The sequence below is a fragment of the Balaenoptera physalus genome (assembly GCF_965194825.1).
Source record: "Balaenoptera physalus genome assembly, chromosome: 14".
Taxonomy (NCBI): Eukaryota; Metazoa; Chordata; class Mammalia; order Artiodactyla; family Balaenopteridae; genus Balaenoptera; species Balaenoptera physalus.
This window is the reverse complement of record NC_138893.1, coordinates 52,450,014-52,477,044: the sequence shown is the minus strand read 5'-3', so window position 1 is coordinate 52,477,044 and position 27,031 is coordinate 52,450,014. Positions and strand designations below refer to the sequence as shown.

General features: G+C 41.0%; 1 protein-coding gene across 7 annotated transcripts in view; it reads right to left on the bottom strand.

Moving 5' to 3' along the window:
- Positions 1-27,031, bottom strand: part of HPSE2 (heparanase 2 (inactive)) — a gene marked incomplete at its 5' end in the record, with an annotated part of 626,538 nt that overhangs the window by 136,432 nt on the left and 463,075 nt on the right. For all 7 annotated transcript variants that reach the window (XM_082425203.1, XM_082425208.1, XM_082425205.1 and 4 more), the window contains 2 exons: positions 19,272-19,386; positions 23,767-23,873. In XM_082425203.1, coding sequence (XP_082281329.1) covers positions 19,272-19,386; positions 23,767-23,873 — 222 coding nt within the window. The remainder of the gene's footprint in view (positions 1-19,271; positions 19,387-23,766; positions 23,874-27,031) is intronic.

The window sequence follows — 27,031 nt, the reverse complement described above, 5'->3', positions numbered from 1 at the left end:
ATCCAGAGATTTTTATAAGATCAAGATATCCTGCCTCCTAGAAAGCAATAGATTATTTTCTTCAACACTCTTTTCTAGACTTGAGGAAAACATCTTTGTATTTCCTTGTCATTAGAGCATTTGGTCTCCATTTCAGTGTACCTGTATAACACTGCATGGCCCAGTTTCCAAGGTCAGAACTTGCCTATCATGACTGGACTTTAGTTTGGCCTATTCAGATGTCTGATCTCTTCAAAAAGTGTTTTCAAATTATAAGGACGGATAAACACCTCTAGGAAGGTCTCCTGTTGATGGTCCATAATGTGTTCATGGCTTCAGACAAAGATTGTGTCCTTTCCTAGCAAAGGTATCTCATTTGAACTTGAACTTCCGTTTTCTCTTGCTTTGGATCTCAGACTCCATCTTGTCTCTGGACTCTATGCTCAAAGAGTACAGTTTTGACTTTGTTCATTTACTTCCTTGAGTTATCTGGAAGAGCTAGTCCAATTTTAGCAAAACCTTTCTTCTGCCAGGTAAAAAGCACAATGGCCATGCCAACTAGAAATTACCCTGAATGTCTTGTAGTCTCCATAACTTTATTGGGTTCTCCCTCAAACAAAATCTCTCTGTTTCTGATTATTTTGCCCCAAATGTACCTGGAGCATACTTTCAAGCTGAATCTCATTTTCTTATTTCCTGTCCATATTTCTACCTTCCCCAGACCCCCTGGATAATTTATCTATTGCACTAATATTCATAGTTAAAGAAGTATAGACCTGCTCTCTCTTTGTTTTTGGGCTCAGGAAATATCTCCAACCATTTTTCAATCATTTGTGGTCCACAGAGAGCCAAAACATGCCTTTTCTGTGGATATTTAATCCATGTGTTTATGATTAATTTATATGTAAGTCATTAAATTGGTGTTTCTAAGACATTTCATTTGGCAAGCTACCTCTCTCTCACCCTTCAAATCCCCTCTCAAGTCTTATTTGAGTTGGTATGGAACCACTGCACCCAGGTTCTTTTCAGAGCTAGAAAAGTTGTTCTAAATGTATCTGAGATCCATTCTGTCCATATTGTAGTTGATACACAACTGCCTCAATGGTTGGCATCTTACAGTATAGAGAGCGATTTAAGAATTTATAATCAGTGTCCCTTTAGGCCACAGCTGTAATTGTTCCTCAAAATGTGGTATGGCTTCTAATGGCTTATTCACCCCAAATTCAAGTTCATTTCAATTTAATTCAGCCAATTTAATAATCTTTCCTTATGCACCTATTATGAGCTAGGCACAGTAAGTCATAATATTCTCTGCCTTAAATTTGTTCATTGTCTAAAAGGAGAGACTCACCTGTGTATTTACAACTATGATAGACAGTATTGGAGAACCAGGTGCAACATAATTAAAGTGCTACTAGAGAACCAGAGTGAGGGATTCCTATTGCGGATATTAATCTGGGAGTAACTGGTTCAAAATAGGACTAGGAAGTGAGGGCAAGTCCAGGTTACAAAAATCATTGAATGCCATGCTTAGGAGTTGAGGGCAATGGGAATCTAACAAAGGTTTTTGAAGAAGGTGAGTGACATGACTATGTCTCTGTCTAATACTGTGGAAGACACATTGGAAGTTGAAGAAACTACAGGCAGGGGAACCATGAGAAGCCCCCTGTGATGACCCAGACAAGAGCTAAAGAGGGACTAAACAATGACAGAGAGACTGGAGTAATGACAGTGGATGTCTTGACTTTGAGAAATATTGCTGAGATGGACTTCAAAGAGCTTAGATATGAGCAGGATATGAAGATTAGGTAGGCTGTGAGTGATCTCTGGGTAAATTACCTAAAGTCCTTAGGCCTCCATTTCCTCAATAGTAGATTAAAGATAGTATTTCCAGTTCTTTGGTGGTGAGTACACTGTGTGGTACACAGAAGTAGAAATACAATAGGGTACACATGAAACTTACACAATGTTATAAACCAATGTTACCTTGATAAAAAATAAATCTAAAATTAAGAAGTAACAATTAAAGAAAAATTCCAGTTATTTTAAAGATTAAAAAACATGGTATGAAATGACCTAGTTCCTGGCATATAGAAGGCTCTCATTTCATGGTAGCTCAGAAGATGAAGATGATAATGAGATATATGAAGAAGGATTTCTAGAAAAATTCACCACACATTCTATTGGGTCTCTGAACCTTTTGTGTATTCTCTTCACAGGTCTTTCACATGTATGCTCTCCATAAACATCTAGTTACTGGCTCATTTTAAAGGCAACCAGTCATTACAGAGATGTGTGGTAGTTAAAGTGATCATTAGCAAAAGGGCCATGTTTCCTAAAGGGAAACTGAACTGCTAACTAATAATCAGAAACACCTTTAAGACCAGATGTGGATAATTAACACATTTGTGCCACTGATTCCCGACTCTGGTTTGAGACAGCCCAAGTCAGCAGACAATTTTTGACTGTTTATTAGGTACCAACTGTGTACTAGGTGCTGGAGGAGATGCAAGAATCAGTATACCAAGTCCCTACTCTCAAGGAACTTATACTCTAAGGAGGGAAATATGACAAGTTTTCAAAAGACTATGAATATTTATAGACAACATCATACCTACTAAATGCATAAAGGGATACAGATAAAATGTTAACGAAATTTAGAAGCAGGAGAGAAAACGTTCACTTAGAAGAATTCAAGAAAAGCTCTGAGTAAGAGTTGATCAGTGATATGAAGCTTGAAAGATAGCTAGACATTTTTGCTGGATGGAGATGTTAGGGAAGCCAACCATAGGCAATAGAAGAACTCCAATCATGTACTCACACACTCAGTCCCTCTCATTCAACAAACCTTCACTGAGTGCCTACTATATTTGAGGAACAGAGAGATTACTAAAATAGAGTCTCTGTACCCAAAGTTTCACAATCTCTTTCAACTCAAATGTTTCTCCTCTCCTGGGAAAGAAGAAGAAAGAAAGATGAACAAGTGAATTGTAATACAATACGGTCAGTATTTTATAAAGGTCCTTCTGATAGTAACTTTAATTAAATGCTATATGTATTAGAGTTCTCTAGAGAAACAGAACCAATAACCAATAGGATGTTATGTGTGTATATCTCTCTCTATCTATATCTATCTATCTATCTATCTATCTATCTATCTATCTATCTATCTATCTATCTATCATCTATCTGTCTATCTATCTACCTATCTACCTACCTACCTACCTGAGAGATTGATTTTAAGTAATTGGCTCGCATGATTGTGGAAGCTGGCAAGTCTAAAATCTGTAGGGTAGGCCAGCAGATTGAAGACCTAGGGAAGAGTTATGTTGCAGTTAGAGTCGGAATTCCTTGGCAGAATTCCTTCTTGCTCAGGGGAGGTCAGTTTTGTTTCTATTAAGACCTTCAACTGATTGGATGAGGCCCACCCACATTATGGAGGACAATCTGCTTTACTTGAAGTCTACTGATTTAAATGTTAATCTCATCTAAAAAAATACCTTAACTCAAATATCTAGAATGTTTGACTAAATATTTGGGTACCATGGCCTAGCCAACTTGACACATAAAATTAACCATCATACTGTATGAGACAAATTGAACAAATTTGGTCCCAGACTTCTGTCAGTCAGATTAACCAGAGTGACTGACAGACTGTCACACTTAGATGTAAATTTGAGCTCAGCCAAGAACATATAGGGCCAAGGGGTGGAATTTTGGGAGAGGCCACCAACCTGGTGGCCACCAGCCCTGATTGTCATGCATGTTCTTGGTGAGTGTGCCAGTCTACAAGGTTTATCTGTATTCTGGTAAAGAGCAGTTTATGTAGCTACTCACATAGGCAATAAAATGGGTCAGTGACCACAGTATATAACTACCATGCATGCTTCTGGGGGGAGGAACATTGGTTTGTGTACTGCTTGCTACAATGTTTGCTGCTTGCTCAAAAAGCGCTGGGTCCTTGGTCCTGAATTCCTCAGCTGCAACTCAAACCCACTGCATGGGGAGCATACACATGGGCCCACTGCACTGCCCCTGTGGGACCTGGTGGCCAGAAGAACCAGTGCCAATACGCTAATGTTCATGATGCTTGCTGTGCATGAGTACATAGTCTTTTGTTGCTGACCCAGGAGTCTTGTGTCTTCTGCCTACATCTATGAAGCAGCAAAGGCAAACATACTAGTTTGCAAGTAGGGTAAAATCTCAGGCCCTTCACAGTTCTTGACAGCTATAGTGATGAGGATGGGATGCTGACAGTGGCATGATATTATGGAAGAGGAAGGACAAGGGCTTTGCAGGCCAGGTTTAGGGATATATGAAGGCTTCCCAGGATCTGGTGGTGAATGCTCTCACCCAAATGGTGGGTGAGGTTGGGGAGTAAAGGTCCCCCAGTGTCCTGCCTATTAATGAACAAAAGTTGAATTAATATTTAGAGGCTGAGCAGTGAGAGGTAGGATTGAAACAAGCCACCAAAATTGTACCATGACTATTGTTCACTCTCCCCAGGTGGGTGAGGGAAAGGATATTATCATGACAATGGGGCAGTGAGTCCTGTTACCCCAACCTAAAGTCAATGTGGCTGAGGTTACTGAGCCAAGGGGTTCCTAAAGCTGAAATAGGTGATGTCAGTAATGATGACCTTGCCACCCAATATGGGTCTTTGGGTGGACTGAACATTGGAAGTTCATTTGGTTGAGCTATGAGCAGCTGACACAATGCTCAAAACTGAAAGTAGTTGCTAAGACAATTTTGTAACTGAAGAACATTTTCTTTATGGGACTCATACTCAATTTCAAAATTTACTACAAAGCTGCAGTAATCAAGACAGTGTGGTACTGGCATAAAGGCAGACATTTAGATTAATAGAATAGAATTAAAAGTACAGAAAAAAGCCCTTACATTTATGGTCAATTGATTTTCAACAAGGATGCCAAGACAATTTAATGAGAAAAAAAATAGTCTTTTCAACAGATGGTGCTGGAACAACTGTATCCACATGCAAAAGGATGAAACTGAATCCCTATCTCACATCATATACAAAAATTAACTCAAAATGGATCAGAGATCTACATGTAAGAGCCAACTATAAAACTCTTAGAAGAAAACATAGGAGTAAATCTTTGTGGCCTTGGATTAGACACCAAAAGCACAAGTGACAAAAAGAAAAATGTATAAGTTGGATTTTATCAGAATTAGAAACTTTTGTGCTTAAAAGACACTATTAAGAGAATGAAAAGACAACACACAGAATTGGAAATATGTTTGCAAATCACATATCCAATAAAGCATTTGTATTATTAAGAACTCTTACAATCCAACAATAAAAGACAAATAGACCCCCACTTAAAGAATGGCAAAGAATCTGAATAGACATTTATCCAAAGAAGATTCATAAATGGCCAATAAGCACATGAAAAGATGCTCAACATCATTAGTCATTAGGGAAGAGCAAATCAAAACCATAATGAGATATAAGTCACACTCACTAGGATGGTTATAATCAAAAGACAGACAATAACAAGTGTTGGTGAGGAAGTGGAGAAATTAGAACCCTCATACATGGCTGGTGGGAATAAAAAATGGTGAAGTCACTTTGAAAAACTGTTTGGCCATTCCTCAAAAAGCTAAACACATGACCTAGCAGTTTCACTCCAAGGTATATACCAAAGCGAAATGAAAACATATGCCACATAAAAACTTGTACACTTATGTTTAATAGCAGGACTTTTCATAATAGCCAAAATGTAGAAATAGTTCTAATGTCTATCAACTGACAAGTAGGTAAATAGAATGTGGTATAGCCATACGACAGAATACTATTCAGCAATAGAAGGGAATGAAGTATCGATACATATTACAATACAGATGAGACTTGAAAACATTATGCTAAGTGAAAAAAGCCAGTCACAAAGGGTCACATACTGTATGATCATATTTATATGAAATATCTAGAATAGGCAAATCTACAGAGATAGAAAGTGGATTAGTGGTTGCCAGAGGCTGGGGGAAAAGGAGAATGGGGAGTAATTGCTAATAGGCATGGGGTTTCCTTTTTGGGTGATATTCTAAAATAGATTGTGGTGATGGTTGCACAACTCTATGAATATATTAATACTAAAACAATTGAACTGTACACTTTTAGAGGGTGAATGTTCTGGTAGGTGAATTTTTACCTCAAAAAGCTGTTATTTTTAAGATGCCTAAATTAATGTAAATGCAAAGCCTTGCTTACTGGTGTGGGGCTGCTTTCTTCCTCAGTATCCCTGATCCTTCCCTTCCCCTCTATCCCAGTTCTAACTGTTTTAAGGAGGAAGATGACTAGAGGTAGAATTGAGGTCTCCCTTTCTCCATGAGGACCAAAGACCATATGCATCCATTCAAGTAAGTTGGGAAACTTTGGGGAGGAAGGAATTCAAACTCTTATGGTTCTTTTAGATACAGGTGCCCAAGTCACCATTCTACCCATTTTGTTGGGGAGGAGGCTCCTGAATTCAACTAATAAGGCTTGGGCAGGGTTTCCAGTAGGAAAAATAAATCTAAAGTGATCTTGTGGGTGAGGCCCTTTGGACCAATTCAATGTCTTGTTTTTGTGGCTTCCAACGTATATTCCCTATAGAATGTGTATTGGCATTGATGTTTTACATGTTTGTGCTGTGAATGCTCATAATATCCAGAGGGGATTCGCCTGATCTAGAAGAGTCACATGTAGAGAAGTAATGAGACATGTATTAGGATGTTTACATGCAGTGGGAATATTCACATCTAGTGGGACATGTTAATCACTTCCCAGCCCACCTCCCTATTCTATCTCCAGGTGGTCCCAGGAGGAGAAAGGGAAATCACAGTCTTGATTAAGGTCTAAAAGGTAGCAGGGATACTAAGAGATGTAATATCTCAATACTATAGCTCTGTAGGTCCAGAGGAACAGGAACTGGAGACTTATGGTAGATTATCACCAACTGAATTAAGTTGTTACTCCTGCAGCCCCCGCTATTCCAGACATTGTAGCTGCAGCTGAATCCACTGCACAGACTGATGGCACTTGGTATGCTGTCCTGGATATTGACAACACCTTTCCTTTACTTGCCCCCAAGGGCAAGGGTCCAGACCAGTTTGCATTCATGGCAAATCTTCAAATATATGTTTGCAGTACTTCTCAGGAGGTAAGGTTAATGAAGGGACATTAATTATCTTTTGTCTTTCAGAGCCACCTTGGAACTTTCCTTAGGAAAATGCCCTGCTGTGGCTCTCCCAAACAATTTCATTGACTTCTGGAACTGGATCTGCCATCCATCATCAGATGGCTAAACATCAGGGGATGGCTCAGCTCTTGCACTGGTGGAAAGGTTTTAAAGTAGCCCCACTTTCAAGGAGGTAGACATATACATAAATAATAATGAGGAAAATGATAGCTGCCGTAAGACAGGTAAACTCTATATCTCTATAATATAGTCACTATAAGCAGTGAAACTAACCTGCTGCTGCATGAAATTGAAAATTTGTTCCTTTCTTCCTTTGTTCTTTCATTATTCAGTAAAAATGTAAATCTATAAGTCAGTCACTTAAATCCCAGGTTTTATCTCCTGAATCATTTTATTTTACCCTGAAGCCAGCTTTTTTTTTTTTTTTTGCGTCCTCATTGCCATTTCTATCTGCCTTGGCCGGTAGCGGATATGGTTAACCTGAATTCTTAACTTGACAAAGCTGTGGCAGAACCAACCAGAGGGAGGAGATGAAGTAGTAATGAAGAATCACAGAACTCAGAACAACTGGCTCAGTCTTGCTGTGTCCCCTTGAATAAGTTGCTGGACCTCTCTGAGCCTCAGTTTTCTTCTCTGCCAAACAGGACGAATTTATCTGTGCTAGCTACCTGCCTTATCAGGGAGCTTGAAAAGACAGATGATTTAGTGGGTGGAAATAAACTGTGGAACTTATGGTGGAACATAAAGAATAAATTCAAAGAAGCCAAAGAAGAAAGTTATTATACAAGATACTGAATATAGTTGCCTGTGCTATACACTTAGTCCTTGTTATTTATTTATTTTATATATAGTGGTGTGTATCTGTTAATCCTATACTCCTAATTTATCCCTCCCCCTCCCTTTTCCCTTTTGGTAACCACAAATTGGTTTTTTATGTCTGTGAATCTGTTTCTGTTTTGTAATATGTTGATTTGTTTTATTTTTTTTTTTGATTCCTCATATAAGTGATATAATGTTTGTCTTTGTCTGACTTACTTCACTTAGTATGATAATCTCTAGGTCCATCCATGTTGCTGCAAATGACAATATTTCATTCTTTTTAATGGCTGAGTAATATTCCATTGTATTACATATACCACATCTTATCCATTCATCTGTTGATGGACACTTAGGTTGTTTCCATATCTTGGCTATGGTGAATAGTGCTGCTATGAACATTGGTGTGCATGTATCTTTTCAAATTAGTTTTCATCTTTTCCAGATATATGCCCAGGAATGGGATTACTGGATCATATGGTAGCTCTATTTTTTAGTTTTTTAAGGAACCTCCATACTGTTTTCCATAGTGGCTGCACCAATTTACATTCCCACTAACAGTGTAGGAGGGTTCCCTTTTCTCCACAACCTGTCCAGCATTTATTTTTGATGATGGCCATTCTGACCAGTGTGAGGTGATATCTCATTGTTCTTTAAAAAAATATTTAAATATTTATTTATTTATTTTGGCTGCACTGGGTCTTAGTTGCGACAGGTGGGATCTTCACTGTAGCATGTGGGGTCTTTAGTTGCGGCATGTGGACTCTTGGTTGCAGCATGTGGGCTTCTTAGTTGCAGCATGTGGACTTCTTAGTTGTGGTGTGTGGACTTCTTAGTTGTGACATGTGGGCTTCTTAGTTGCAGCATGCATGTGGGATCTAGTTCCCTGACCAGGGATTGAACCCAGGCCCCCTACACTGGGAGCATGGAGTCTTACCCACTGGACCAGAAGGGAAGTCCCACCTCATTGTAGTTTTGATTTGCATTTCTCTAATAATTAGAGATGGGGAGCATCTTTTCATGTGCCTACTGGCCATCTGTATGTCTTCTTTGGAGAAATGTCTATTTAGGCCTTCTGCCCATTTTTTGATTGGGTTGTTTGCTTTTTTTTTTGATATTGAGCTGTATGAGGTATCTATATTTTGGAAATTAAGCCCTTGTCAGTAGCATCATTTGCAACTATTTTCTCCCAGTCCATAGGTTGTCTTTCTGTTTTGCTTATGGTTTCCTTTGCAAAAGCTTATAAGTTTTATCGGGTCCCATTTATTTATTTTTGCTTTTATTTCTTTTGCCTTGGGAGACTGACCTAAGAAAATATTACTACAATTTATGTCCAAAGAATAATTTTCATATATTTAGAATAACAGTCACATTATTATATACTTAGTGTCAGGCACTTTCTTAAGCATTCACAAGGACCCTGTGATGTACAAACTATAGGCATCCTCATTATACAGATGATGGAAGATGAGAAAATCTGCCAAATGTGACACAGCAAGTAGACAGTGGAGATGAATTCACATCCAGATCTGACTCCAGAGCCCAGTCTCTTAAGGACCAAGCTAACTATCTTCTTTTACACAGTGTGCATGCAACACCTGACAATAAACACCTGCCTTCCATATTTCCATTACTAAGTAGTGCACTGCAGCCCCCAGATTCCCAGTCACTGAGCATCTTTAGAATTCAGTAAGGACTGACTATGATCAGGGCACTGTGAGAGATATAAAGACATGAGAGATGGCTTGTGTTTTCAAGGAGCTTACCGCCAGAGAGAGGAAATTAGATGTACCCAAGCAACTCTAATAACGAAAGTGATAGCTGCTGTAACAGGGTTACAAGAGCCTTGAGAAAAGAGGACTTACTCCCTGTGTGATTTAAAAGTAAAAGTGTGGTTTAGTTTTATTTTTAAAAGTTTTATTAGTGTCAGTTCAGCTGGGAGGTATGTCTGAAGATACTGGTATAGAAATCTTGACAATGAATAAGAAAACATCAGAGCTGAAGGGGACCTCAAATGGTCGAGTTCAACACCCACATTTGAGGTGAACCCAGAGTACCCAGTGCCCCGGGATGAGTGAGCTGGTGGCAAAAACTGGGATCAGATACAGAACTCCTGGCCTTCCTTCCATCCTAAGGCCCTCCTTCCTTCCCACTGTCTCAGCAGAGGGTGCCCTGGGGCAAGGAGCTTTCTCAGGAACATGTATTCTTTGGGTAACTAATCTTACAAGTGTCCACTAATGACATCTTGGTGTACAAGCCTTCCCTGATTCTCCCCTCTAGTGCTTTCTTTCCAGCCAACAGTAATATCTCCTACTCAGAGGTCTGGCTTTGGAGATACTGAGTGAACAAGACAGACCTTAGGGCATCATCTATTAGCTCTCTCTCAAAGGCTCTATGTTTTGTCAACCCAAAGAGATTGTGAACATGGAGAGAAGGAATTTGACATTTATTTTTTATCTCCCAGAACAACCAAAACAGTGCTTCGCTTTATTGTATGTCACAACACACTAGCATGAAGACATTTTAAAAAATCACTGAAATGTTTAAACATACACAAAAACAGAATTGTATGACAAACTCCAAAATGTTCATCACCAGCTTCCACAAGTATTGTTATTCTGCCATTCTTGTTTCAAAGCCTGCTGAGAGGTGACAGAGGGTGCACATGGAAATGGCCAGGTCGGTGACAGGGAAACGCAGTAGGCATCAGGCTTGGTCAAGGACCCCAGACGTAGGGGCAGGCAGTGGGATACCGTCATTCACACGAAGAGACAGGAAGCAAAGCAGTTTGCCAAGTGCTGGTGACACAGGTAGGGTCGGGAGTCAGGTGTGGGAGCCTGAGATAAATTGTACCCAGCAGTCGGCTGGCTGCCTCTGTGCCTGGTGCTTGCTTCAGGGTAGTCTTAGAGACACCGCGCAGCCTCTGATGTGTGATGGAGCCTCTCCCCACCGCAGCCTTTGCAGATGCTGCTGCCTCTGCTAGGACGCTCTGCTCTTCCACCAGCTCCTCCAGTGGCTGCTTTCTCAGTGAAGACTTCCTCGGCCACACTTTCTAAAGAGGTATCCTCTCCTCATTATTCTTCAGCTTCCTACACACCATTCTGAATTTTGTAATTAATTATGTTAGTGTTAATTTACTTGTTTATTTTTAGTCTCCCCTGCTAGACTGTAATCTCCAATGAGGGCAGGGATCTTGTCTTCCTCCTTTACCTCTATCTCCTCAGAAACTAGAAGTGTCTGACACATAATAGATACTCAATAAATATTTGGCAAATGAATTAATGATAGACAGTTTTAAATTTTTGTTAATATCTTGATTGTTGAAGCACAAGTTGGGTACAAAAGAGTACAGGAAAACGAAAGGGTAATTTCTAATTTAATCAGGGTAAATGGCACCCTCTAACTAAGTGGTTCTCAATTCTGGCTGCACATTAGAATCACTCCAGGAGTTTTAAAAAATACAAACACCTGCCCTCCTCTATAGACAAACTGAATCAGAATCCCTGGGGAGTGGTTCCTAAGCATAGGTATTTTTGTAAAGCCCTCTAGGTGACTATAATGTGCATAGACTTGAGAATCACTGCTCTAATGAAGAAACACTACAAGGATTTTGACACTAAGATGAGGGCAGTGAACTTGGAGCAGAAGGCAGGTCTGCTCAAGTCAGGTTTAGAGTGAGTCAAAATGACGAGTTCCATTCAACCCTTTCAATGCTTAAAACCAAATCAGAGATGAAATAAACAGAGATTGATAATAGTTGAAAGTTAGTGAGTGAAGTACCTAATGACTGATAGATTTTTTAAACTTTATAAATAGTGTAGTGCATTTAAATAAGAATTAAAAACAATATTCTATTTCTATTTTTAAAGACTTCTGCTTTTATTTAAACAAACAAAAAAATCAAAATTGAGTTAGAAAAGACAATGTATTATGTTTGGCTCTCATGGTCACTTCTATCAGAGGCCTATTTCTTGGTTCCTAAATGTCATAACCAGACATCACTGTGCCCTTAATGTTTGCAAATATAATGTTTAAGGTGAAATAACTTCAAGTTTGTCATATTGTGGCACTCGCAAAAGATCTTTCCAACCTACCAAAGGGCATTCCACTTTTCCCCTCCTTTCTTTCTTTTTCTTCCTCCCTCCCTCCCTTCCTCTCTTTCTAGTCAGATTATTTTTAGATAATAGTCTAGTGTTTTAGGTGAACCGACGGAGTTAGGTAAGGTGCAGCTTTTCTCATTTCCAGGGCTGGCCTTGCTCCTCCATCATCTGAAGGTTGCTTCGAGGATGGCACACTATCCTCCTAAGCTCAAGCACAGTGAGGCTGCAATTGCTTCTTCTCCCTCTCCCTGATTTATTTAGGTTGCTGCACAATTTACTGTAACTGTAATCCCTCAGTATTGCAATCTGGGAGCAATATAAATGGTTGACGGTAGAGTGAGATTTTCAATTGTTGCTTCTCAGTGATTCATATAATGTGCTGTCATTAGCACTTTTTATGTGATATATCATGGTTTCCAGGGCTTACTGGGCCATTTATAAATACCGCATGAAGGTATCAGAGCTCGTGTTGCAGTGTGGTTACTGTCTTAATTGCCTTCAGCGGGAGAGGTTGGCAGCATCTTCTCTGGAGGAAAATAAAATGTAATTTTTAGTTTGTCTTTAACCATTTGCAGTCAATTCCTTTCAAGTGCAGGAATCACAGCTTTCCTCTTTTGTTCTTCTAATTCTCCAGTCACTTAATTTTTGCAAAAAAATTTACTTTTCATACTTTAGTTATCATTACTTGGTTGGTTTCCAGGTATCTGTATGAATATTCAAATGTATATTATCTTGCCACAGTTATATTCGTTATTAATGATAATTACTGATATTACTGACTTACAGAATTTTACAAAGTGACTTTATAAAATAATAATAGCTGCTGACATTTGTTGAGTGCTTACTATGTGGTAAAAGATACATATGCATTGGTTCATTCCATCCTTTCCAACAATGCTCTGAGAGAGACACCATTATTGTCTCCATTTCACGAAGGGAAATGGATGATTGTTGAGGTTTAGTAATCCGCCCAGGGACACAGTAGTAAATGACAGAGCTGGGTCTGAAACTCAGGTCAGTCTGATTCCAGTGCCAATACTTTTAAGCACTACATTCAGATACTCCCCACTCCCTGACCCCAGCACAGTTAGCCCCATTTTACAAAGCAGGAAATGCAAACTCAAGCAACTGGAACACTGTGGTGCTGCCCTGGAGCCTACATCTTCTGATTCCAGGCGCAGAGCTCTTTCTACTTCCCGAGACAGCTCCCACCAGGGCGAGCTGTTCAACTGCGGACATGTGTCACTGACATCCCATGCGCACCACTCAGGTTGATAAATAAGCAACGGCTGAAGACTGGTAGTTACAAATCAGAGGTGCTTCTCTTTAAAGCATCAGGAGCAAAAGAGCTGCGTGCCTGGTCACATGGTGCAGGTGCAGGCTCTGATCTGAGAGGCCAGGGTTCAGAGGCACAGAGGAGGAAAGAAGCAAGTCATGCCCACTGGGCATGCAGCCCAGGCGCTTCAGCCACTGACATGGAGCCGGCCTGAGTCCCAGTGATTGATCCTGCAGCTGAGGATGTCCTTCTCTCAGCAGCCGCAGGTTCCCACAAAGGAAGGTTGCACATGGAGAAGTCTTTGTCAGGGACTCTAATGAGAGGATTGGGTTTCACATCACAGCTACCCCTAAACAGGTACTCTCTGCTTCTTTCATCTTCCTGATGGCTCCCACGGGAAAGAAAAGAAAGAGAAAGGAAGCTACGCCAAGAAACAGGTCACAGGCTAATTTGGCCAGGTTTTGTACCACCCCTGCCCCACCACCTCCAGGTTTGTAACTTTGAGATTCCTTAGCTTTTACACAGCCTGTGTGGCCAACAGAGAGCGATGGGAAAAGCTTTCCTAAGTAGTTTTTCATAATCCATCCACCATGACTCTCTGGAAAATTAAAGCCTCTGACCCTTTGTACATGATATTGCCTCTGTTTGGAAGATTCTCCCCGGACCTCAAACTCTTCTTCCTGTGGCTAACTTGCCCTTCTCCTTCAAGATCCAGCTCAGGCACTGTCTCCTCCAGAAAGCTTTCCTTGATGCCCCATGCCTGCCCTCTACCCAGGCTGGCATCTGTTCCTCTTCTGTCCTGCTAAAGCACTTCTGCCACCATCCCTGCTGACTGATCCATCTCCTATCCACCCTGTAAGCTCCTTAAGGGCAGGGACACTGTCTCCAGGGTCCAGCACAGTATCGAGCACAAAGCACAAGTGTAATAAAGCACTTAATTCTTTCTAAGCACTCTATTTTTTCTTTTAAAAATAGCCTTTTTTTTTCAGATTATGAAAGCAATAATGCCGATTGCAGCAATTTTTCATACAAAATCCACAAAGAAGAAAATAAAAACTATCTGTAATCCCACCACCCAAAGAAAACCACTTTTAACATTTAGATGTAGTCCCTTCCAGTAATTTTCTATGTGTACATGTACATATGAAATCAGAATCCTACTGTCATATCTAGTTTTCTCAAGGATTATAACAGTATCTTTTGGAGGCAGATAGAGGAGACATTTCTATCACAATTTGAGTGATGAGAAAACTGGACCCCAAAGATACACATCAATGGATGGCAGAGCTAGGACTAGAATCGGTGAATCTTGTCACAGTACCAGGTTCCTGCTGCTCCCCTGAGGCCTCCTCATTAGATGGTGTTCTTCTTGCAAGAAGAGAGTGTGCAACATCCAGCATCTATGGGACATGGGTTTGCAACTGGATGTTCTTCTTCAGGAAAGGGACAGATTTAAGCTGATCCTGTTTCCACGTCATGGTTGTGTAGTGCATAAAGAGTCTAATGTTTCAAAGGGAAACAAGGATGGAGCACCTAGGATCTCATCCCTGTGATAGGCTAAGAAGTGGAGCTACGCAGATATCATTAAGATGCAGAGTTTCTTTCCAATAGCCAAATGACATCTGAACAGTGATGGCTTGGCTCAGAGCATGTTGCTACGGGAACCACAGCTATAGGTTCAATCCCACCATAGACTAGTGAGTTTTCTATGACCACTGACTGTATTCCAGAACAACGTACACAGCAAGTGTTCAATAAGTGTGCATTGGGCTGAATTGAAAGTTTATAGTTATTCATAAGGGGCAGTCAGCAAAAAAGAATGTTGCCTGCAAATATAAATATCCCTGCCACTACGCCCAGTATAGAAAAGGCTATCCAATGTGAACTAGCTTTCTATTTTATTCTAAGCAAAGGACTAAATTGTAATCCCTCAAACACACACCAGATTGTTAGCTCTACAGATGAGGGAACCAAATCTTATTTATCTTCATGTCCCCAGAATACCTAGCCTAGAGCCAGACACATTTGAAGTGTCAATGTTTTTTGAATTGAATTATATTTGCTAGGCCGCTGTGGGAGTTAAGAAGATGTTGACTAGTAATTCACTATTCCTTTCCTTGAAAGCTCTGTAAATCAAGCTCTTAAAAAAAGCAGCAAGCTAAATTCCAAAACCCTCTCTTAGGAGAAATGCCCACGGCTGGTGGGGTCTGGACTATGTCCACTGAATGTGCAGATCTCTTCTGCACAAACATCCCTTACTCCCAAGAGAGCCCATGACTAGCCGACAGGCTGTGGAGACTCACATGTTCCCCCTTTCCCAATGGCGAGCGGGTCAGGGGAAAGGGGTGGGAGTCGAGTGATGAAGCACTGCTGGACTAAATGTTCTCCTCTTCCCAGGAGAAGGAAAATCTCACAACAGGAGGAGAGTTGGCACTTTTCTAGAGGAACAGCCAGAAAGAACATGGGCTGTAGTTGAAAATGATCTTTCCTCAAGACAAATTTTTCTTTTTGAAAGGACTACCTTCAATATTCTCTCTTATCTTAGATTGGAATGGCCTTGCCAGAGCTGGTCTGGAATCCTATAAACTCGAATCAAAAGCTGACTGGGTAGCTGGAGGGGTAATATGGGATATGGGTTGAGGTGCCATTAGGCTAAGACCCGATAACGACAACAACAGAAAAAAAAATAGTATCTGCTAATAGGATCTTTTCCTGAAATGCACTGAGCTGAATTTGAAGGGACTGTAATAGAAAATACTAATTTTTCTGGGCGGCAACTAAAACATAACTCACTAATGCCCTAAACTCTTAACACTCTTGAAGATTTAATCACAGTGTAAAACCCACAAGTTTTTATTGGCAGTGTTTGGATATCAACTGTACAGCTCTCTGAAGTGGCAACAGTATGATCCTAGGTCTGTGACCATTGCACATCTCAGGGGCCTGTTGGCAAGGTCTGCCAGATTGGTGCCTGGGTCTAGACTAGTAAATTCTTTCCTGGAGACTTAGGACACACTCTCCCAGCTGCAAAGTTCTCTACTTATAAGGTACAGAATTTATTAGCCCAAAGAAAGAGAAAAAGAAAGCCTGCTACCTTTTAAAGTGCTTTTACATACAGTTTCTTTACTAGAGCTCGGCATTTCCAGAAATACAGCTGTGCAGAATATTTGAGCCTTTGTACTAAATCAATAGGACTTGTTTTAGCTTCCAATGCACCTCTGTGCTGCTACTACCTATCAACCAAGGTGTCTCATGGTAAGTAAGCTTTTAAAGAAAGTCACCTGTATTATCGCTCATTTGGGGAGAACAAAGCCATGAGAACTTGCATCTTTAACCTAACACATGGCCATGCGAAGGTACAGAGAGAGTTGATATGCAATCCAGGTTTGTCCAGCTCTGGAAATCACACCTGTCTAGTCACCCACAGACCATAGGTTTTCTTCTAGCCTAGGTTTTCTTCTCTCCAGTTCCTCAAGATGCCTGCTCCCACCTCCAGACCCAATTCTGAGAGAAACAGTGGCCTCAAACCACAGCACAGACACCAAAGAGAGTACTGCAAGAAGTAGTGTGGCACGGTGAAAAGAAAATAGCATTTAGAACTGAAAAACTCTGAGTTCCAGCTCTTACTACTTGTCTGACCTTGGATAAGTCACTTAACAACTTCAAAGAACCCTAGTTTCTCTTCAGCAAAATAAGTATAAATCGTCATACTCATCTCACCAGGCTCTCTTCAGAGCAATTATGACAATTTTTTTTATCTTATTTATGTGTTTATATACTTTCCATTTCTCAGTTCACTTCACTAGACTATAAGCTCCAGGAGTTCAAGGACCTTGTCTTTTTGGTTCATCACAGTGGCTGTTTGCCAGGAATAGTGATCAGCATATAGTACATGATCAAGAGGAGTGAAAGAGATTTGAATGTGTGAAGGAAGGAATAAAGGAAAGACAGGAAAAAGGAAGGACAGTGTTTGGAGTTTTACTGATGTGTGGTATATGAAAGTGGTCTGTAAATTGTTAAGTATTATACACATCTAAAATATAAATAATATTTGGTGCATTAATTATACATGGGTGATCTTTAAAAAATGTAAGTTAGATCATGTTACTGCCCTGTAGAAAACCGTCCAATGGCTTTTCATACTACTTACAATAAAAGTCAAACTCCTTTTAGCTTTCAAAGCCCTTCGTGATCTGACCCGGGCTGGCCTCATGTCCAGTCTCCCCCTTCCCTGCCAGGCCCCCAGCACTCTGGTGTTCTTATGTTTCCTCACACATGCCAACTCTGTTCCTGCCTCGGAGTCTTTGTGCCAGCCCTTTCCCCAGCTGGAAAGCTCTTCTGCAAAAATCTGCATGTCTGGCTCCTTCTTGTCACTGGGCTCTTGGCTTAAGTGTCACCTTCTCAGAGAGGCCTTCCTTGTATATACTCTAAAGGAGCCCTCACTGAGCCCCTCTTATAGTAATCCACTATCTACTTATTCAGGTATCTACTACTAGTCTCCTCCCCAGTGCCTGATGGTCAATAAACATTTACATTTGTGTGACATTATATTTGTTCAGTGCTTACATTTCATAGATGCTTTTCTAATTATTATTTATTTTATCACCACAAGTTTATAAGCTCAAAACAAACAACAAACAAATGAAACCCCCTGTGGTTACAAACTGAAAATTCCCTCTCACCCCTCCATACCCCAGCCCCACATACACTGAGAGAGAGGTATCCTGGCCCTGTGAATAAAAGCAACTGTGCCAGTCAGCTTTAATATTTGTGTCTTAATTGGAGTCATGTACAATCAGGGACACAATAATTACTTAGTACTCTAACTAGAGGGACTCTTTTGAGACATGGACATGGTGCTGTTGAGTGCCAAGATGTTCTCTGTTCTGGGCTTGGAGGCCTGGGTAGTGAGAAGAATAGGGGGGTGGAAATGGGCAGAGGGAAGCAAATGGCAGGAACACTCACTGGTTCCAGCTGGGTTTGTTTACTGTGGACCCCAGGGCAGCAGTAATTCTGTAGGAAGATTACTGGACCAGGGCACTGGAGCAGGTTCTAGGGCTGGCGCTACATGCCCCTGCCCCCACCCCAGGCTCTCATTCCCTCTGTTATATGAGGCGGAACTGGATCATCCCGAAGGGGAATGCCAGCTCTGACATTCTATGGGTTAACGAGAGGACTTTGACCTTTTATCATGACTAAGATGATCCTCCTGTGAGAAGGATAACTCACGTAATATTTTTGATAAGCACAGCTTTTCTGGACTAAGTGGAATTTCTTTGATTGGTCAATAAAGTCACTGGCCAAACCCAGATCTCTGCTTTTGCCATTCTTCTTTAGCCTTCCCTTTCCTCTGCTTTCCTAGAGAAGGTGATACCCTGGGCAAATCCCCTCATTGTCACATAGGGATCAGCATCTAGTGTAAGTGCACTTCAGCCACTCTCCAAGGGATGGGTTCCTACTGTATCTGATCTTGGCCAGCACTCTCCCATCTGCTTTCAACATGTTGCATCTGACATTCACTAATGTCTCCTAGTAGCATTAAAAGAAAACAATCTGGAAAAATTCACTCTCAAGCAGAGTTCAAACAGGCCACAAGTAGATTTGGAATCTCAACTGCACAAGGTTTGTTAAAATAATAGTGGTAAGTATATAAATATATATAAATGTATATATGTGTATATGCATAAACCCATATGTACATACGTGTGTGTATATATTGGGGTATGTGTGGGAGGTGAAGCCAAGAGTCTGTAAAATGGGTCAAGAATTCTTCTGTTCAATTTATGAAATTAACTGGTAACAGAAGGAGGAGAAAAATTCTACCAGTGTGGAACAAAGCATGATCAAAAGAACTGAAGGACATGGAAAAGGAGTTGGGAACCTTTATCTTACACTTACTGGTAATGGGTTAAAATTCTGGTCCACGAGGTGATTGTATCCATGGTCAAAAAATGAGTGCCGAATCACAACATCAATGCCCTGATTGGCCAGCATTCCCAAAGTGTTCAACCATCTGAAAAGCAGGGGAAAAAAGCTACATCAATACATTTTATTTTATTTATTTATTTTTTTTTAAAGATTTATTGATTGATTGATTGATTGCTATGTTGGGTCTTCGTTTCTGTGCTAGGGCTTTCTCTAGTTGCGGCAAGCGGGGGCCACTCTTCATTGCGGTGAACGGGCCTCTCACTATCATGGCCTCTCTTATTGCGGAGCACAGGCTCCAGACGCGCAGGCTCAGTAGTTGTGGCTCACGGGCCTAGTTGCTCCGCGGCATGTGGGATCTTCCCAGACCAGGGCTCGAACCTGTGTCCCCTGCATTAGCAGGTAGACTCTCAACCACTGCGCCACCAGGGAAGCCCCATCAATACATTTTAAAAATAGCATATAACAAGCTCTATAAAAATTGGCCAACATACACACATACACACCACCACCCACACCCATCAAATTTACCTAGTACTTTAGAGGAAACTATTTTAAGCATTAAATACATAGATGGAAGAGATCTTTAGAGATTATCAAATCTAACCTCTTCATTTTATAAGAAAATAAAGAGGTCCAGGGGAGTAAAATGAATTGCCCTTGGTCATAAAATAGCTCGCTGCTAATGACTTATCTCTTATTCCTATAAAACTAACAAATAAAATGAACACCCTAGCCACTTGTAAGCCTAAAGTCATCCCCCCTGACCACAAGACACACAATCACAGAAGCACACACACTATATTTTCCATCACTCAAACTCCCCTGCTTGCACCTATTCACTGTGCATGTACTTTACATGTGACGCTGACCCACATACTCCTGTGACCTATGGTCCAGTCATTTGCATCCCTCATATATCACTGTCAGTAGGCAATGCAGTAATAATTTCCCTTGGCACTATAGCTAACTATACAGGGATTGGAGTATGCTACCATCACACACATGTTGCAGTGGAGGACCTGCATTGCTCACACACTTATTACATACCCCATCATGCCAAATACCCACTCAGGGCATGCTATCCTTCAAAAATACTGCCCTCATGGTTTTTCCAACACCTACTGCTAACTCTGCCTTCATCATTTACACATTTAACTCATTCATTCATGTGAATTGATTTCATTTTCTTTCTTTGTATTCTGAAATGCAAGGAAACTTCCAATTGTAATAATGTATGTGTGTAAGAAAGGTGACTTAGAGCTTCAGTCTTCTCAGTGTAAAAGATAAGGCACTTCACAATCTTTCCTAAGAATATATTGTCTGGCTTCACCTATCACCTCTTCTCTCACCCTAAACTTTATTCCCCAGGCTCTAAGCCACATAAAACTACTTTTGGCTGCTCTCACTTACTTACCTGAGCCTTTATATGTTTTAACTTCTCCTTAGAATTTCCTTCCTCTCTTCCACTAACCCACCTCACCTGGCAAATTTCTTCTCATCTGTTAATCTCCAAGTCAAGTGTCATTTCCTTCTAAATCTGCTGCCCCAGCCAATAGTAGTACCTTTCTCCTCTGTACTTCCCCAGAACTCTTATTCATACCCTCTGCTGGCCCACTGAATAATAATTACTTACTTCTCTGTCTTCTCCCAGCTGGTATGAGCTCGTCAAAAATAGACACATTTTAGCTTTGTACCCAAAACAACCATCACAGTTCCTGGCACGCTATAGGTGCTCAATACTCTAAGTTGAAATTGATCTGGATAAAATTAGATTCTAGGACTTTGAGAATCACCATTCAGCATACTAGGGACAAATAATGCATAGTTATGATTTCCCAAATCTGAGACCGTATGGAGTTCCAAACCAGTGACCTTATTGACATGAAGACCATTGCTAATTAATGACTATGGCCAGAGCCCTTGTTTCCCCATGGCTTTTCAGAATAGATGGTTAGTTCTGGAGTTGTCTTCATCTTCCTCCTGTAATAATATATTTCCTGAGTAGGGGAAATAAATGATGTTCCAGGTCTCCCTTTTATGTTCAAGTAGAGAAAAGTGGCAAGATTACTGGTGTATCTCACCAAGGATGATTCTGCAGCCATTATCTTTCATCCACAAAACTTTATTGAATATCTACTACGTGGCAGACATTACTAGGTGCTGCAGACACAGCAGTATGCCAAGGGTAGGGCATCAAAGAATCTCAAAGCCGTGATTGGGAAAACTACCCTTGAATACTGGGCAGCAGAGAATTCTAATTTGTGCATGCATTTGTATATGCCCTGGTAAGCTTATAGTTATGCCATATATTGAAAAAGGGCTGTAAGATGCCTTCTTTCCAACTCCTTGCTAGCTTTCTGGAGCTTCCTAGAATGCTTTACATTTTTTTTCCCAGGAAGCAATTTATGCGCCTTGGAGAACTGGACTCAAAGGGCATATATCTAGGTACTGCCAGTGGGGTTGAGAGGAAATGGGTGATAAAGAGGTAAGAGAGAAGACCAGGGGCAGAATGAGCTGGTTGTCATTTGATCTGTCAACAAAGCATTGGACATCTGAACTACAACCAAAATCTAAACAACAATGTTAATCTGTGTTTGCAAAGCGACGCAGAGATCTATGGATATTTGGCTGATGCTCATGAAAAGGCAGGTCTCTCTCTAGCTCTCTTCATGAAGGTTTGTGGTATTTCTCATTTCACATTACTCTCTAAAGGGAAGAATGTTCACGAAAACAGTACAAGAGGGCTGCTTGCTGGGCCCTGCAGAGGAGTCCTTCTGCGAAGGCTGAGCAAAGGCCATTCTTCTTCTGATTCCAGAGGCCTCCTGCAGTACGGACTGTCAACCTGTCTCTCACAGTGAAACCCCGTGAGGAGAGTATTTTTGAAAGAAGACCCTCAGCAACACTGTAGCAAATGCTGATTCACTCCATTTCCTTCACTGAACCATGCTCACTGAACAACCTCTCTGTGCCTCTCATGTGAGGACACAGGGCTGGAAGACCCCAGCCACCATCATGTAGACATTGACTCATTATCTTCATCTGCATCTGCCAGGATGCCATCTTAAAGACAATCTACTTGACCAGCCTGATTTGTCCTTCACAACTGTATTGAAGAAGCTGCCTTAATGGAGAAGATCTACAGCTGTATAATTAGGAGCAGCTGTTAGTAGTGAAATGCATAGTTGAGGGCAGAGCTGCAGTTCTTAGGAGAACCTTGCTCAGACAAAAAACCAGGACCACAGACTAGACTGGACCAGGAACAGGTCACTTGGTTCATCTGTGGTCCATGACAATGGCAGGCCAGCCAGAGGCCCTCATGCTTCTGGCTTAAGTTGTTCTCCAGACGATTGCAGTAGCCTTCAAGTTCATTTCCCTACCTCTTGCCTATCCAAACTCTTGTGCATACTACTATCAAAGCCAACGTTTTAAATACAGGTCAGATGGGTCTCTCTCTTCCTCCAAAATCATCAATGGCTTGCCACTGAGTATAGAACAAGGCCTCATTTCCCCTGCCTGGTTTCCAAGGTCTTCCATGATTTGGTGGTAAAACTCTGTCCTTAATCACAGCCCTCACTACACCCCTGCAGATACTGAGGCTTTCTCACACTAATCGTTTCCCCTCATAATGTTCCTTCAGCCTCTATGCTCCCCACTACCATCAGCAACAATCTTCACCTATAGAAATTAGAGAAATCTATGTTCCACTCAAATGCCTCTTCCTCCGCAAAGCCCTTCCTGATCCTCCCACTCAGAAATTCTTGATTCTTTTGCATGTCTACCCCTTTTGTGGATAGCCCACGTAAGGCAGAAAGAGAGATGGCATACTGTAGTGGCAAAAAGGCTGGACTCTGGAGCAGACTGCCTTGGCTTGAGTCCAAGCTCTGCCACTAACCAATAATCACATTTATCTCACTGGGTTCTTATAAGGGTATAAGGGTATAATAAGGGTATCTAATACACTGGTTGTTAAATTATTAAATACATAAAAAGCACATCAGATAGTCCTTAGCACATGGTAAGCACTATGCAGTTAAAATTTATTATTATGACACTTGTCTCCTACAGCTTTTCTTATTCCCCATCTCCATTCCTCCAATTGTAAGTTTCTAAAGGGCAAAACCCCTGTCTTACTCTTACCTATCTCCCAGGACTCAGGTGAAAATTAGAAGAGAAAATGTATGTTGTCTGTACTGTATTTTGCACTGAAGACATAAAATAAAGCTCTTATTACTATCATGATTACTACTACTATTATTACTTTTGCTCTAATGCTTGTACCTGAGATCTTAGTAACTACACAAGTCCCTAATCGCTGTTTGTCGAGTGATTAAACACATTTACAAAGAAATGGATGAAGAATTTTCAGTGGGAAACGAACCCCACCCCCTCCAATGGGCAGAATAATGAGCAATTTCACTCTCCTTTCCTCAAAGCCCTTGGGAGTGAAATTGCAAGTGTTACTCACAAGAATCCTGCAGCATAGGAATCTGACAGATTGTTTGTGCCTCCAGCTGAGGTGGTCACCACACCTTCAAGCCAAATCTTCTTTCCTGGGGTGTATGTGTTAACCACCTGTTCACACAACAAAAGCAGAAGGAGATGATGAGATTTTTAAAAGCTGTTCCCAAATGAGAAGGAACATACATTCCCTTAAAGAAGTTCCTCCCATCCCCTGCTCCCAGGTGGTCATGACCTGTGCTTTTTTCATGGTGATGCACCCCATACAGATAGCTGGCACACACACACAAAAGAATTAATATTGATACATGTCCACTCAAAGAAATGATCATTTTTTTCCCCTAAGAAAACCCAAGTGACAATGTGACAGAAGAACAATGCATCCTTATCTAGGACGTAAGTTGACTGCAACACCCTTCACTGGAAGATACAGGTGGTATGACGTTTCCATATTAACAAGTATTGAGAAGCAAATTTTCTTAATACTCTGTTAAGGCACATCCATGAATGAGTGTACTGTCCGTGCATCAGCAGTTGTGAATCATGAGCGAGGGCAGAGATCAATGTTAGGGAGAGGTATATTATCATTACCAAGGCATGTATGTATATTACAACCACATTTTGAAAATAACTGCAGTAAGTGTAAAAAGAAAAATCACTGACTCACACGTGAAAGATCCTACACAGGGAGCTGCCTTCTAAGCATACACAAAGCCTCTTGTCAAAAGGTGGCCCTCTGAAATTTTGAAATGTCCTCGTCTCTGATCCACAAGCTGGAGACTGGCCAGACTATCTAGATCTGGTCTCAGAGTCTCTGGAGAGCAATCTGGCAGTACTTAGGGATAATGTTGTATGCTGGGTAATCTCTGAGAGCAGAGTCTAAGACAAAGGCTTGTCTATACATAGTTCATTTGGGAAGAAATAACAGGGAGCAGGAATGAGGAACTGGGGACTGTGAAAAGGAAGAAGCAAAAAACAGTACAAGAATGAGTTTTCAAGTTGGTAACTACTGGCAACTTATACTCAATTCTACAGGGATCTTGGTAAAAGGCTTAAGAACTGTGTCTCAGAACTGTCCCCCAAGCGGCGGGGTGGGGAGGGTGTGACCAGGGGAAGCATTCATCATTTGGCTCCTATTCTGCAAAGGTCAAGAGCAGCCTTGTGACTGCTATCACCCCATTTCACTGTGCAGGCATGAGTGCCGAGGAGACTCCCACCATTCCACACTCCGCCTTAGAGAAGTCCCAGAGCAGAAAATGAGAGGTCCTCCCGCACCGCACCAGCACCAAGCTGGTTGCAGCCTGTGCAGCTGCCTAGCTCTGGTCTCTGCAGGGATGGCTAGAGTAGAAGGTGGGACCGAGAGGATGCGGGCTGTGCACAAGAGGGGCTGGATAAAGACAGTAGTGTATTTAGGTCCTACGGCCCACCAATTCCTCTCCTAGACATATAGAACAAAGCAATTCTGCCTCAGGTCTCTAAGGGGACAAGTATGAAGATGTTTACTATGTCACTGTTTGTGGCAGGTGTCCATTGCTAGAGGAATGAAAAAGTAAAATACATACATGAAATATTATGCAGCAGTTAGAGCGATACATTCAATGTAAGTCCAGCAACATGAACAGGCTTTAAAGATTTAGTGAGCTTTTAAAAAATAGAAACAGAATGAGGTTTATGGCACAATATTATTTATGTAATTACTCATTCATACCCAATAACACTAAAAGTATATAAAGATACATCTCTGTTAAGGACATATATCAAAGACATAAGGAAGGCATGTATAAAAGGGAGGTGAATGTAAGTGGGGATTAGAGATGAAGGTGAAAATTAAAACAAAAGGAGGGCTTTGCATAAACTGATAATAGTTTGCTGTAGTTGAGGAGGGTAATTAATTCTCTGCACCTCAGGTCCAAAAAAAAAAAAAAAAATGTATGTTGTAACATATATGCCAGAACTTTCCTTTTCCCAGACCCGTGGGCAGACATTAGCAAGCAATCACATTCCTCTTTTCATCTCTCCCTATGTATAGCTCCCTGCCCTCTTCTCTCTCCCCTGCATCTACTAGAGAATATGCATTATTTGAGACCTATTTTAAAATCAGGGTTGGTAAAGTATTTGACACTTTCAGGGTTGAAGTAAATATATTTCAAAAATTTGAGATGTAAGTAAGGATTATGATCAAGAATAGAAGAAAAAATTAATAGTGGAGGTCAAACTGGAAACTGTTAAAGATTAAATAAGAATATCCCCCTGCACCCAGAGTCATTGAGGACACCACAAGGTGGTCCTCTCCCCCTTCTTGACACTGCTCAGAGAGCCCAACCCAAGGGCAGCTGGAAATAGTATAAATAAGAAAGCGAGAAAAACACCTTAAATGATCAGAAGACAGAGTCATATGGTGAAATTAAAGGCCTACAGTGATGATTCCCCTTAAAACATCCATGCTTTTGATAAACTTTGTGCTTCCTTTATGACTAACTGGAACTATAGGAGCAGTTACACGTGTAGATGTATTTCTGATGTATCCGTGGGGAGGAAGGTAATCTCTGCATCTTACTCTTCGGCCATCTTCTCCATTGATCGTGGTGACGGTTTCAGGAGTGTTTGCATATGTCCAAATTCATCAAATTGTGTACAGGCCGACCTCGAAGATACTGCTGGTTCGGTTCCAGGCCACTTTTTTTCTTTTCTTTTCTTTTGCACTTAGTCTAGTTTCACTGGCTCATAGGGTGTGGCGGGCAGAGGCCTCAAGCCCAGCACTTTCAGACCAGAGTTTCTAGCGCAAAGTGGCTGCACAACTTCCCAACTCAAGATGGAGGCAGCGACGGCAGGCCGTGTGCAGAGAGGCTGCGCCCAGACGGGATCTGGAGCTGTGACTAACTGGAACTGAGTAACGTATTTGTGTTTTTCTTTTTTGCCTTTGGCTTCCAGGATAGTCAAAGATTAATTTTTGCTCAAAGATATTGAAATGATTGAGGCAGTTAGAGAAAGGTGGTTTGGTTAAACAAAACAAAACAAAATAAAAAGGTAACTAGTATAAGATGATGAACCTTGAAATCATTGAGCTAAGTGAAAGAAGCCAGACACAAAAGGCCACATATTATATTCTTTCATTTATATGAAATGTCCAGAATAGTCAAATCCATAGAGACAGAAAGTAGATTAATGGTTTTCTAGGGTTGGAAAAAGGGAGGGAGAATGAGGGGGGAGGATGGGGAGTGACTACAAATAGGTATGGGGTTTCTCCGGAGGGTAATGAACATGTTCTAAAA